Source organism: Phaethon lepturus, unplaced genomic scaffold, assembly GCF_000687285.1.
Source record: "Phaethon lepturus isolate BGI_N335 unplaced genomic scaffold, ASM68728v1 scaffold7693, whole genome shotgun sequence".
Lineage (NCBI taxonomy): Eukaryota > Metazoa > Chordata > Aves > Phaethontiformes > Phaethontidae > Phaethon > Phaethon lepturus.
Window position 1 is genome coordinate 77,936 of NW_010529641.1, and position 15,387 is coordinate 93,322.

At 41.1% G+C, this 15,387-nt stretch overlaps 1 protein-coding gene across 1 annotated transcript in view; it reads right to left on the reverse strand.

Moving 5' to 3' along the window:
- The window catches only part of FARP2 (FERM, RhoGEF and pleckstrin domain protein 2), a 59,293-nt gene extending 53,293 nt beyond the window's left edge, over positions 1 to 6,000 (reverse strand). The window contains exons 1-3 of the mRNA XM_010284000.1: positions 5,905 to 6,000; positions 4,592 to 4,696; positions 3,157 to 3,199 (exon numbers count right to left, since the gene is read on the reverse strand). Coding sequence (XP_010282302.1) covers positions 3,157 to 3,199; positions 4,592 to 4,696; positions 5,905 to 6,000 — 244 coding nt within the window. The remainder of the gene's footprint in view (positions 1 to 3,156; positions 3,200 to 4,591; positions 4,697 to 5,904) is intronic.
- Between the last annotated feature and the right edge of the window lie 9,387 nt (positions 6,001 to 15,387).

Below are 15,387 nucleotides of genomic sequence, written 5' to 3' on the forward strand. Positions count from 1 at the left end.
CTGCTAGACTCCTCTCCACGTATTTCATGACCCAACTGAACCTCAAAGCCAGCTCTCCATACACGAGACCTCCAGAGATGCCTTCCAGCCCCATCCACCCCGGGACTCTGTGTCCTGCTGCCATTTCAAAGCAAGCTCAGACAAATTAAAAAAAAAAAAAAAATTAAAATTTGTTTAAGCATGTTGGTTAAGCACAAGCCAGCCTGCTTTAATTTATTTTAAGCACCAAGATCTCTTAAAGCTTGACGAAGTCCAGTTTAACCCCATCAGCCCCAAGGTACACTGATTTCTTCTCCCTGGAATGCCCGATTCCCATAGACCAAGCATTCCTCCCCACTCACCCTCTCGTTTGCTAGGGACGGAATTACAAACTTTACTTTCTGCCAAGTAGCTGGGAGAACTAACTCTCAGATTACCACAGCTGTCAGAAGAGCAGCTCCCAGCCTCCGATCACAGAATTACCAAAGCTTTGGTGAACCAAAAAAACCTAAAATCCTCATCCTAATTACAGTGTAATATTTAGAAATTAAAGGAAGCTGGAAATAGCACCCTATAACGATACACAAAGCTCACATTTGGCAGGGACTAAAGCCATACTAGGGATTTTGTAGTTCTTGAGATGCCCAAAGTGAGGAAAATGAAACATTACATCAAATTTCTGAAAATACTCCGAGTCTTTGGAAGACCTTCGCAAGGGGAAGAGAGACCTGCATGTTACTCGTGCCAATCAACTGGAAAGTACTGCTGCAGGAGCAATTTTGGCAGTGTTCTGAGCATCACTTACATTAATTGACAATAAATATTAAAAATTAAAAACATGATGCTGCGTATTTGCTTCTGTAGCACAACTGGTCCTCTTTTATTTTTTTTAATCTCGCCTTTCATCTATGACTAAGTCTCATTCTGATTAGAAAAAGAAACACTGGGTCAGTCTTAAGCAAGATGCAGAATTTATTGTAAGAAGACAAATCTGAGAAAAAACAACAAAAAAACCTCAGGAAAAATTACCCATGTGGGTACGGTGAACACAGCACTATATAAAACTGGCAACACCTCAGAGAAGGTACCCAAATGCCAACCTGATGTTGTGTGCCTGTTAGGAAGTCAAAAATTTGGCTGTAAACTCTTTGCCTGATGGAGTGGTTCGGTAGTAAAACCAACGGCATTCATTTGAAATTAATAAAAAATAAAATCCTTATCATACAACACAATGTTCCATATATCTCAGAAGAGGTCATTAGCCGAGACCAATTTTAAGTACATGTTAATAACCTAGATCTTTTATTTTTAGAGAGCATGTCAGAACTGCATGCCTACAATTATACAGCAATCACCATCAAACTAGCAGGTTTGAACTGTATTACCTTAAAGCCCACGATCACTTCTAACGCTCCCCTACTGCTGGACTACGTTACAAAGTTAACTCCAAAATCATTAAATTCTAAAAAAAAAACAAATCCACAAAACAAAAAAACCCAACCCCCAAAAAACAATAGAAAAGAACCTCAATTAAACTTCTTTAAGTGAGACTGTAAGAAAAGATCATCCACCCATGCCACGTTCAGGCATTTCTTAACAGCATGAGCAAGTTCACCAAATCTCATTCTTACAGAATTTCGCTTTCCGTTGGGAAACACCCAGCAGCCGCACGCAGAGCTGGGGCACGCAGAAGAGAGCAGGCTGCCTTTTGCGTCCATCACGGCCAGGCTAGCCCGCCTGCACCCGGTGCCACCCGCTGCCATAGATTTTAGCACATCCCATGGTTTACACCATTTAAACCAATATATGCATCATCAGGGAATACATGTCCATCAGCCCACAGTCTAAGGTCCAGTTTCCCCAATTTATATGCTATAGAAGAGGATACAGGAGGAGTAACCAAGCAGCATCACAGAGCTATGGTCCACCAAATCTTTTGACGAAGACACAGCTCCTGTCAGCCAGGAGCACTGGAAAAACAAAACAAGCCTAACTGCATGGAGTATATAAAACAATGGCACTCCAACAACTGGGGGGGGTGTGGGGGGGTGGTACACAGGGTGGTGGTGGTGTAAAATAGGGAGTGAAAGATTGTATACCCTTCTAAGAAAGCCTTCTTTTGTAGCTGGTTTGGCTCTTCTGCTTAAAAACCAATGTCGATAAAAGTTAAAACCATGACCTTAAAGTTAAAAGAATCTAGCTATAATTAGTGATTTCTTATTTTTGGGCAATCAGTTTTAGGTGGAAGAGTAAGTAAAAACTACCTCCCAGTTCTAATTTTGAACACTTTTCAATTAAGATTTTGAAAGGAGTAGGAATCCACCACACCCCCCTGATCTTGTTCTTCCACAAAGCCTTTACAATCAGAATCAGAAAATAAGCTAACAGCTTAACCCTGTTCTAAGGGGGAAAAAAAAGTTTGATCTGATCTTTCAACATCAAAAGAACTAGCGTACTGTATTCTTCAATTATTTTTAGTCTTTAGAGTGCATCTCACATTACTTTTTTGAGTAGCATAAAGTAAAGATAGCATCGCTATTGCAATATCCATCTGGCCAAAGAGCAGAAACAAATTTCACAACCGAAGCAAAGAGGACTCTGAAGCTGCAGCCACCCACCAGGTGGGAGATCCCTACCTCTGCTCTCTCAGCAAAGCTGCTCCTCAGCACATCGGAGGGAGTTCTTGAGAATGAGATGGGAATACCCACCCCCCTGAAATTCCCTGCGTGTCAGCAAGCTCCGAGTGCAGCTTTTTGCAGCCTTCGGAAAGGTGTACCAGCTCTTAGAAAGGATGTGATGACTGCAGATGCTACCTCCTCCCATGCAACGGGTGCAATAAGACAGAATGTTCCTTTTCCTTTCCATCGTAAGACAACACAGCTTACAAAAGCTCACAAACAGCAAATGTCATGTTTCACTTCAACGTGACACCAGCTGACCCAATCTATGTGGATATTTATCACAGGTATTTAATCATACTTTCAGTAATTTTCCATTCCACCCACCACATATTACATATTAAAAACATCAGGTTTGCATGCCCAAACAGGAACCACTATCACCCCTACCAAGTACAATTTTCAGGGAAGCATAACCAGTAAATCAAGTAGTAATTGTGAAAGACCCACATAAAGCAGATGCAAATTAAGGAAAACTTCCTTTTTTAAAACTACTTACTCCGTACTTGTTTAATAACAGGTTTCATAGGTTCCAGCCAAATCTGAAATTAAAGAAAAAAAAATTACAAACTGAGATTCATATTTGAATTCAATATGAAATCATCAAAAGTAAATTACTGCTTTATTTGAATTTACGAGTATGCATTTCTTCCTCACTGCAGTAATGCAGTAATTCCTTTGCTTTAAAAAAAAAAAAAAGTACTTGTCTATCTGAACTGACATCTATCATGTATCAATAGAAAAAACATTCATCAGTGCTTACAGCTCATCTGGACAGAAGAAGAGTCAAGTCAGCAAAAGCACACCACCACTGCTGAGAAGACAGAAATCACGCCAAAACACACGACTGTAGACAAGAGCCAGGCTACAGAATTGCAGAAGGTCTGGAGAACATACAAGGTCCAACTTTTTTCCCCCTCCATGCTCTGTCCATCTCTCTTACCTACCTACCTACTTAGTTTCCCACAATTTTTTAAAATGTGTTTTTCAAAGAGAAAAGAAAGACTATTGATGTTCTAGTAAAAAGAGTACCCATAAAACTAATGCAAACTAAGTATTCTGGATTCTGAGCCTTTTTTTTTTACCCGTCCAAACAAAAGATGGTAACAAGACAATTATCTCTTGTCTAGTTACTTCTGTGTCTGAGAGAGCTGAGAATTCTAAGAACATTATTAGATGCAGAAACACTTTGGATGCTTTGCAGAAGAAACAGAAACTAAACAAGCTTTGCTGTATCTCCTTGGCTCAAGAGCAGCGTGTATTAGTGGTATTAGCTTTCTCTATGTTCTCAGTCACGCTTTCTGCATGTGAGTCCTAAAACTAGAAAAAGTAGTAGAAAAAAATAATGAAGAAACAGTTTTGGGAACATTTTCTAGTTTAGAAGCCACATTGTCCTCTTTGCAAGGTACAGGATAAGCGATTAAGACGCTTACAGTGTCAGTATTTATCTAGATCAAAGACTTAAAAAGCTTGCAGTCTATATATCTGCTGAGGTTTATATTTATTAGAAAGAGGTTCATAATGATTCTTCAGAGAAATTAATTGAAGACTGAATTAACTGAAGATAAATATAAACACTACCAAAATTACACATGTAATATGATTTTACAAGTGCTCCACAGACTACACTTTGAGTTGATGTCCCCCATTTCAGAGGGAAGAAGGATTTTATTTATGTCCCTGAACGTGGGAACATCAGCAACTGTTTAACCACTTTATACATTTTTTGAGATTTAACAAGAAGTAGAATCTGATCCCTCCCCTCTGCTTTATTAGTTTGTTGTTGTTCTGGTAAGCAAAGCAAAGCAGATTTACAAGAATCAAAGAGATAATCCTACAGAAGACTCCAGCAGACTCTGAAACTTTTGATACTCAAGCAACCACATTCACCCAACCTTTTTATTATACTGAATTCATCAGGGAAGTGTACATACCCAAGATGACTGGATGTTCTGGAACTCAATCCCAAAGTAATCCGATTCAATCAAATTCAGATGCTTGTAAACTTCTGTCAATAATGTTTGGCCGTAGTATTTTGACTAAGTAAAACAAACAAACAAAAAAACCAGTGAGATGAAGATGAGTAAGTTTACAGCAAATTAAGAAAAAACTCATAGCATCTTTAGAAACCGTAGAAAAACACCTCAAAGATTTTTCACATTATTTTTGTCACTGTAACACACAAACATCCAGTATACAAGCACAGGTCCATGCAAGCAAGTTTCACAGAACCAGAGGAACTCAAGCTGGAAGGGGCCACTGGAGGTCACCTACGTCCAACCCCTGCTCAAAGCAGGGTCAGCTGTGAGACCAGACTAGATCAGCTGCAAACTATTTGCAGCTCCTTCAGTAAACCAGCACCCTTTCTTTGCGTCGCTGGGCGGTGTGGCTCTCCCCCAGCTGCAGCGGACCCAAGCAGGGACGGCCAAACCCCTGCTCGCACGCACACCCCCTCGCTTGGGCCAGCGGCGGGGACCGCACGGCCACACGCGACTCTCACACCACCAAGACTGGGAAACGTACGCAGATGCGCTAGGCGGGCCCACGGCAGCCGAGGAAGGCTGGCGCGGGGCGGTTGGCACCCAACCAGAATTAGGAAGCCCCAGCCGGCCCCGCAGGAAAGCACGAGCTGCGCAGGCAGGACTTCACGGGGCCAAGCTGACCGCTGCCAGGGATCACGCCGACCGCGCAGAGGCTGCTCATCGCAGCACATGCACGCAGGCCTTTGACGACAGAACTAGAACTTGTCTTCTATGAAGGAACGTCTTTGAAAAACCCTGACTTTTTTCTTACACCAGTGTTCAAGAAAACCCAAGGTGATAGTATTTATTCGGTTATTTAAGAAATAAAGAGGAAGGTTATAGTTCCCTGCCAAAGAAACCTGTAGGAAGCAAAACACCATCCTCTCGCACCATGCTTTTCTGTGTAAAGTCATTTGCAGCGAACCCCTCCCTCAAGAAACCCACTCACTAACGCTTTCCACAGTCAAGTGAGGTGCAAAGCCACAAAACAAACAAATACCGACAGAAAGCAGCTATGGCAATATGGGGGAAAAGGGGAAGCCTTCACCGCACACCCAAAACAACTACGCTTGGGTCTGCTTATTAAAACATACGAGCTTGCTCTCAGCATCTATTATTGTATGGCTGTAGCAGTCACCACAGAAAAACAGCATTTATGAACCTGTACATCAGTCCATCCGGATCACACAGAAAAGAATCCAAAGGGCTTTTGCATCCCTCGGTACCTGTTCCAGCAACGCACAAAAGCTAGCAGGACGGCGAGTGTAGGCTGCGGAAGCAGGTAGCTTGGCCACTGACGTCAATGTTCTTCCTTGGACCATGGAAGTAAACCTGCAACTGCGGCAACAGGGTCTGGCGTCGCTCTGGTCGGCCAGGTTATCCGGCAGGACACACCTCAGGCATGCATGCCACCGAGGTCTCATTTATTTGGCGAAGTCAAAGTGCCAAAGACTCTACAACCTTCCCATCAAAGCTTGCACACAGTTCTGTAATTGACTTTTTAAACTCGGAATGGTATTGGGTATTATAATAAACTAGCAATAGAATTAGAATAATTTATTAAAATGTGCAAATGAAAATAACAGAAATGGGCCACTTTACTTTTTAAAACCCTCTTTATTTTAACGTAAAAAAAGATGGTGAAAGTTGGGGAAATTGTTTCACACTACTGAGATGCATAAAAATTCAAGAGTAATTGCTTCTTACAGGAAAAAGACAGTAACAGTCAGTGTTTTTGGAACTGTGAAATTTAGCTAAATGCCTCTGTAGCACTTACAAACAAACAAACAAACAACACAACAAAACTTCAGTAAGAAAACGTATGACAGCTCTGCAGCACTGCAAATCTGAAATGGCTTTGGTAATCACACTGGCATGAACAGAGCTGACTGAATCCAACGCTATAACCAAGAAGGAAAGCACCGAAACAGAAGGACAGAGAATAATTTGAGATTGCCTCGTCCTTGGTTTCACGAGTCATGGTTACCGATAAGGGCAACCCTGGGTGTGATGCACAGGTCAGGTGAATTCACCTGGCACAAACACCATTCATCCAGAAAGTTTATTGGTGTCATGCTGGATCAGGCCAGCATGCTGGAACCCCCAAATAAAACTGCGAGTCAGAAGAAATGATCCAATTCTTCATCACTTCAGTGTATACGGAGATGCCTTGTTGGGAGGTGACACAGACAATGCAGGATGGTAAGGAGGAGCGCTCTCTCTTTCTGGACAAGTTTTGTGAAGTCTAAAATGGCATTTTCTTCGTAAGAACACAGCTGAATTTTTTTAGCCAAAATCTGTGCTTACAGAAGACTGTGGGTATGGGTTTTGGTTTTTAAGTGATGATGAAATAAGGCATGATACAGGTAATGGTAAACCACATCTTCAATAAATAACGTTCTTGCTTTTCTATCTACAAGCGTGTTTCTCAGGCATGTTACAGACTGCTTACCACAGGACCCACACGCTCCTGGAGAAATGCATTTTGAAAATCAAACTTTTAACTTTCAAATGAAACACACTTCTTGCTTTGCACTTGTGAATAAACCTTAAAATAGTAACAGAAGAAAACATCCCTAAACATAGTCGGATCCCTCCCCCCCTTTTTTTTTTAAAAGTACAGATACACATGCGTTTATTATTATTGTATGCGTACTGCTCACAGGTACCACGGATTTGAGAAAGGAATGCTTTTTAGCCAGCGATATTTGTGGGGATGCAGTGATACCCTGACCAACCTCATATACTTCCACCTGCAGAAGATGGGCCACGCCAGCCTGCCTTTTCACGGATGGATCTATTAACCTCTCGAAGCCACTGACCAGGAGATGTCCTGTGACCCCAAGCCTCCAATTTCTCATTTGTGAAATAAGCAGTAATTCTGGTTCCAACCACCTCCTGTTTGAATCAATAAACTTGGACTAACTTGTGAAAGATGTCTGGTAACAGTTAGTTTTACAGTCAAACTGTGTGCTGCGCTGCTAAAGAAAACTGTCCTGTCCACGGCTGGTTATATACAGCTGTTAAAATTATCCCCATCAGACCACAATACACAGGTCTCTCCCATGCACGGCATTTAGACTGAGTTACATCTCTCTGATTCCATCAAGCTCCGTGCCCCATGAGCGTCCTTCATTCCTCCCAAAAGGGAGTCTGTATGGCGTACATACCCTGGCACCTCTCTCCTTCCGCTGCTGAGCCTGTGGTCCCTTCAAAAGAAACCGGAGATGAAGAAATTAAGATGGTCGGAGCTGGGAGCACTTTGCAACTGGTTTAATTATAACAGGTGCCATCCAAATGTTAAAAGTGTAAAATTATTTTGACTGGGCTATCATTTACAACGACGAGTTAAGAAAAACCTCATTCTAAGCTGAATATCATTTCATAGTACTTCCTTCAAAGTATAAAGCAACAATAACACATCTTAAAAGAACAGTATTAATTTTATATTATTTTTAAATAAAAATGAGTTACAAAAGCTTGAGACAGAACACGGTATTTTATTATTATGTCTCAAATGCTGTGGGAAAACTCTTGTTAGAGCTATTTAGTTTGTCAAATTGTTTGCTACTTTTATAACCATCCTTTCCAAAAAGCTTCTTTAACATATTCAAGTTGACAAAAATGAAAGTTATATAGCGCGTAGCTCCATGTCATTGTTTAATCTGCATAAAAGCAGCGCAAAGCAAAAATCTTTTAAGTAATTACTTAATTACTGTAATTTTGACGTCAGGGCAAGAAGCTGCATGAATGCATTTCAGAAAGGTCCCGTTTTCAATACGAATTCACAACACAGCATACTTTTCATTCCAAACTTCTCAATTACTCTTTATATTCTGCCAAGACGACGGCTACTGATATTACTGAATTACTGAATTATTCCACAAAAAAAAGAGGAAAAAAAAAAAAAAGAGGAAAAAAATAGGCAGCTAACAAAAGGTTTCCTAGTGACCCAGCTCTAACTGTACTGCAGACTATTTTAACAAGTCATGAAAAGACTGTTCAGTACAATATTTTTTTTTTTCCAAATCCATTTGTATATTCTCATGAAGCTTGACAAGATCTCTCAGCTGTGCAGGCAGGGCATCCCGACAGGCAGCGACGCTACGGAGGGTCCTGCGCTGGCGGAAGGCCTGGGTGGCAATCCCCTGCCCGCGGGCAGGAGCAACGCCTTCAGACCTCGCTCCGCGCTGAGCCAGCGCCAGGCAGGGGCAGAGATGAATAGGAACAAACACGTTAAGCTGAAGTTTCTTGGCTGAAAGAGGTGTCTGTATTTTTTTACTCAGTCAGAAAAGTAAATGGATTCGATGGTAGCAATTTTTAGGACAGAGGAGTAAAATGTAAATTTTAAAAGAGTCACAACAGCGGTTATTTTTGTTTTATCATCCCAACTGCAATTTCCATTTTCTCAAATAGCTTCTATCACTACCTACACAGCAGGTCCTCCCTTTGCCGTAACGTTTTAGCTTAGGAAAACAGAAAAACAAACTAGGAACACATAGACTATGATCTTCAGTAGACCATAGTTCAGTATTATCAAAACCAATTCTTACTCAGTAACTCCCAAACATGTCTTCCAGAACATCTTAACTTTCTGCTTCCACGTATTTTAACTTAAAAACCAAAAAACCACAGTATTTCCATAATGAGTAGTATTCTCATATTCCAAAATGGACAAACTGCCCTTGCTCAACCTTTCCAGAAACGAAATCCACTTTTGACAGCAGTTAGCCCAAAAGCCAAGAGCTTGGAAAAGACCAGAGAGTTACAGAGCAGAGGTACAGAATGGAAACTCTTGTGCAGCCAGAGCAGGAGGAGCCACTGGCCCCCAACTTCAGCAAACACCATCGCACCTTGGATTTTGTGTTACAGAAATCTGCGACTGTTGGGAGACCAAATCCTCCAGTAAACAGTGTATCTGCATGGGAGGAAGAAGTTTATATTTGACATCATCACTGACAAGTGGCCAACACAGAGCGCCCTGTGAGTGGCCAACAAGAAGCGCAGGCATGAAAAGTAAACTGGACTGATTTAAATAAAGACCGCTTCACCATTCATGGGGTTTTGTTTTTTTTCTTTTCTTTTTGTCTTCAGTGGTCTTCCTAATGAAAAAGTGATTTCTCATCTTCGGGCAAATTAAAAAAAAATGGCAAACAGCCACTGAACGTAATAGTTACACCAGACTTGTTATTTCCTTTCTTAACCAGAAATACACAAACATTTCAGTGAGTTTATCGCTGTTTATCTACAGCGCTTTTGTAATCTCTTAGATCTCTGTCCAAATGCAACGTGATACATAAAAAATGCCTTCAGAACTCTCTATTAATAAGTATCATTAATGCCACATATAAACAAAAACTGCATTTATGAATACAGGGTGTACATTTAAACCACATTTATTAGAAAGAAGGAAATAATATCAGATGGCAAGGAATACCATTCATTAACTTTCTGTTTTCATGGCTAAAACAAGACAACCTTACAGCTCCGTATCTAGTTTTTAATACGCAGACTGGAAAAGTAAGAAATAACTGTTTTCTTTTTCAGTGCATCATTAGTTTCTTCAACTTTGATTGGAACAAGTAACTCAAATGAAAACTGTCCCTGCCTCCCTACAAAAATGGGTACCTGGTAACAACAGCTGTATCAAACTCCGGTTTCACATGCTTAACCAAGTACTGCTTAAATACTATTTCATTTTGATTATCTGAACATTTAACAGTAACTTTCAGTTTCAATTATTTCAATTTTTCTTTTAATACTTTGTGAAGAAAGCTGTACTATAAACACATATATTTGTTTTCTTCACTTATATACTGATGGGTCCCAACTACAGGTTATTTTACTAAGACAATACCAAAAGGAGTCTGCAGCACATTTAACAACTTCTAGAGCATCGGATGCACCGCCTGTGATGTCAGGGGATTCCCCTCTCTCGTACAAGGTCCTCCCCACTGCTTCACACCCCTGCAGTCCCTACCTGCCACTTACTGAAGGTGACAATCCTGACTGCTTCCAGGATTGGGTCAAGAGCTAGAGGAGTCAACCCAGCACACACATAAGGTGCATGAAACTTCTTCCAATTTTCTGGCCTAGCCACTGGTATGGTGATGTTTTGTTTTGTGGGTTTTTTTCTTTTTTAACTTTTTTTTTCAGCCCGAGGGAGCACGGTCCAGCTGTCAGCACGCCGGAGGTCCCCCATTTGCAGCGGCAGCTTTTCTACACGGCGCTGGGAGAAGCCCCGGCACCTCCCGGCTCACTCCATGGCCAGACCTTGTTTCCCACGCCCGCAGCCTGCACTGTCACCGCGCCGGCAGAGCGGCCCCTGGACGCTGGAAGGCACTGCCGTCGGACCAGCACGAACATCCACATCCGCCCCGAGCTGCAGCCGCACGGCATTTCTTATTTCACGGACACTGACTGAACTTTGGGAATACACCGCCACCCTGAAAACTATTTTGTAACTTCACAAGTTCAGATAGTGTACATTTTCACCTTGAAAATGTACTACTTCTTGTAAATATTGTGTGACACGGTATTGCTACGTAGCATTGAAATCCAATTTACTCAAATATGGAAGCTGCAAAACCAAATACAAATTTCTGAGCTGTTTTAAGTTACATTACAACCCTGTATATTTGGCATAATTTTTTGTTAAAAAAAAAAAAAAAAATTCTACAACTCTCCTCCCCAAGATTTTTTGTCCTAAGATTTCAATGGTTGGTTTTGTTGTGGTTTGTTTTTTTTTTTTTTTTTTTTTTTTTTTTTTTTTTTTAAAAAACAGAATCCACAGCCAGACAAATTATTCTAGAAATGTAAGCCTCTGGCTCATTTAATTAAGGTTAGCTTTAAAACCTGCGATCATTTAAAGGTTCAAGCAGTGTTAAAGCACTTCACTGCCAAATGAACCAGCTCTACCCAACAAACATGCTTTTCCAGAGTGGCTAGACTTGCTGGATGCCTGGAAGTAGGAAAACAATAATTTGTTGACATGGGAAAAGATCCCCAAGAGGGAGGGAATTATGTGAACGAGATTGGGAAACATACACGTAGGTAGACAGCATGTAGAGACAAAAAATGGTCCCAAGTTCCAAAAGCACTCTCATGCTGGAATACGTGGAGCACTCAAAATAAAACACACTGCGCTCACAGAAAAACAAAACGGCACCACAGGCATTCAGCCAACACGTGGTCCTCAAGCACTATATGCAAACAGCACGTGAAGATCCACATAAACATTATTGGGCATTGAGCAGAAACTCTGAGTTGCTTTCGTCACCTGGAGAGAAAAATACAAACGCACACCCCCCCAATACCTCTGCTTCATGCACTGCTCTAGACTACCTGGGAAACACGTAAGTCACCCAAATTAAAGCCCTGGACCACATCACTGGGAAGAGTTTTGCAGGATGCTACTGCTTGACAATTTGGCACCAGAGTTGACGCTTGCCAATAATTAAACATTCAGATGACAGCGGCAACAGTATCACGGAAAGCAGCTGCTTTGGGATGGTTTATCCCACACAGTGGCAAGATCACGGCAGTGGAAATGCCAGAAAATTGTGCTAATGGCGACGCTGGGGCAGTTTTTACAGCACGTACAAATCATCTGCAAACGGCCAGAGCAATGCCGCACCAACAGCCTTCCTCGAACATCAAGCACACACTTAAAAGGGCTCAGCCTTGTCAGCATGCTACATTAAATAGCTGCACTATTTCAAACCTTTAAACAACTCGGTGGCTGAAATAACCAAGGACAGATACAAGTGCCCAGTTATAAAAATGGCTTGCTGTCAAAACGGGCAGTATGCCATTAACAGCCATTCTCAAAAAAAGCCTTTTTCCGCTTCAAGAAATAGATTCGTAACAGAACATCTAAGCACCTACTTTGTTCACAGAAGCTGTAAAACTATATAATAAAGCTAAGAAATTAGAAGTTAGGAGACTGATGATCTCAATTTTTCCCCCCTGAACTCTGCTACAAGACCCTACACACCCAAGCAAACCTCCAACGTGCCTGGCCACTTCATGCACTTAGACTGTAGGTACTCTATGAACTCCCACAGCATCATTTCATATGTGTGTATATGTATATAAAAACCTCTATGTTCTTAAGTAATTTTAAACACAGACATAACTTTGCTTCCCTTTCCTCATAAAAAAAGATTACTAAAATTGTTAAGCCCTTCTCCATTAATTATGCTTTTGTCTCAAAACCATCACCCATGCTCACATCAACTAGATTGGATCTGGGCTTTCCCTATGAGGTGTTACAGTACTCCAAGTTGGCACACCACTTGAGGAAGCCTGCCCAAAGGAAATAACTTAAAACATTAAGGAAATAAGATGATCATAAAAGATTTTTTTAAACAAATTAGGTATTTTTACAGGAAAGGCCAAAGCTATCTTTTGTTTTATGCAAAACTGAAATTGTACCAGCTGTCCTAACATCACTCCCCACTGTACTTTGAGCAGAGCTTCGATACCATGGCAATGGGTTAATAAATACCTATAGGCCAGATTAGATAAGGCTGAAGCTTTGTTAACTTCCCCCTTTCCAGCAGGAGTCTTTCCTACACCTCTGGCTTTGGGCTAGCTGCCCAAGAAGCGGGCTGAGGGGCACAGTGATGTTCGTCCTTCATGATTTCACTTGAAGTACACGTCAGACAAGTCTAACGCAGACTCTCTACACAGTCCTCTCTCCTTTTTTCAAGCTAATATGGGTATTTTACCACTCCCATTTTGTGCTCAAGCCCTACCAAGTGCTGTCCCCAAGCCTTCTTCCAGGGGCAGCCGGAGGAGAAGAGCAGCAGGCTCAGGTAGCAGAGATGTCAAACACGTCAGCCGAGATCTCACTGCTGGGAAAGAGGGCCTGCAACTGAGCTCCCATCGTTTCTCCTGCCCGAGCAGTGAGGAGGCAATAATACTTCATCTCCCATTCCTCTGCCGTGAGGCTGGGAAGAAATGAGTTCTTAAGTGATGTTTTCAAACCTGCTTTCACCATCACGAGAGTGCTCCAAAACACATGCATGTGTGCAAAACCCAAGCACGGTGCTACAAACGTGTCAAAAAGGCATCACAAGTTCTACTACAAGTGAAAAGAGATCACTAATGAGCAATATACCCCAATTTAGAGAGCCTGATTTTTGTTTCCCCCCAACACGTGACATACCTGTGGGGTTTGACTGCGCAGCCCAGGTCAGGGCAGCAGCACTGCTCAAAGACTTCCAGTAGTCTCTGAACTCACAATATAGACTACTTAGCAGCGTAATTCTCTCTTTTTTATTTTCTCTTTTTTCTTTTAAACTTATTTTTATTAACGAATGACTGCTCTGTCAGAGGGGTTTCCCCCCCCTCCACATCCAACATCACAGTCTTAAAAAGTAAATCTTTTATACTAGGTATCGTCACCACAGCACAGTTTTTTAGATATTCAATTCATATGGTCTCCCTCGTACACAAGTAGGCAACATTGCCCTTACCAGAAATGTGTTTTATTGCAAGGAGAAACAGATGACACACAGGTATGCTTTTGCAACCCTGTTTATTTAAACGCATGTTCACAAGGCTTTCTTCCTCTGAACACAGCTGGGTACCAGGTGACACCATCCTGGCTCAACATCAAGCCCCTTTTTTCAGTAGGCACTAACCTAAAATTTCTCTGAACTGCCTCGTAGCACACTGCATTCCTGTAGCTGTCTTTAGCTGACTGTGGGTTGTTTCTTGGGTTTTTTTCTTCCCTTTCAGGCTCTATATATTCTACAGAATTACCCATCTGTGGAACCAATTTTGAATGTCACCCACACCCAGACGAGGCTTCCAGAGAACAACTGGTTGTTTTTGGGTTTTGTTGTGGTTTTTGCTGGGTGGTGGTTTTTTTTTTTTTTTTGTTTGTTTGTTTGTTTTTTTTACACAGCATTTCTTACCATTCTTTTGATAGACCAGCATAAGACTGATTTTCACTATCTTTCATCACTAGATTCTGAAGAAAGAAATGAACACCTGTATTCTGTAGAAGTGTTTAAGAAACTTTCTTAAGTTTTTAAGTATTTCCTTCCTTTATTAGCGATGATTACACATTATTGGAATTAGAAAGCTAACAGGTAACAGCTTTTTCTAAGTTTGTGTATCAGTTATTTCAGAAGGCACCCAAAAGGAATTAAAAACAAGAATTGTACCACTGCACAAGGCCATTAAGTTATGCATTGGTTTACTTTATCAGATCTCATCCAGACAGAAAAATTACAGGCAGAAAGTTCTCAGTATGCCTACAATAAATTAAAGAGAGCTTAAAAAGAGTTCAGCTTTACATGAACTCAATGTTAAGATAAGTAAATGCAGCACTCATACTGTTTCTCAGTTCACTCTTCTGCACCCATACAAGAGTAGTTTTTCATCTATGCACTTCATGCGGTGAAGTATACTCACTACAGTGTGTATCACTATCACAGCCATACAGTTATGAACTCAAACTATTACATTCATATTTCAAGGACTGTGGTAACACTTGATGACCACTTTACTAAGTGGTTTCTGTGTTTTAAGTTACAGTGTGTGCATATAATAGACTTTTCGTACAGCAATATTCTGATTGTTTCTCTTTTGCTACGGTGTAACTCAATTTTCTTTACACAGTGGGGCACCTAATATCCAGAGAAATGCAAAATAGTAAATTGTATTTATAATATTTAATATATTATTTATATATT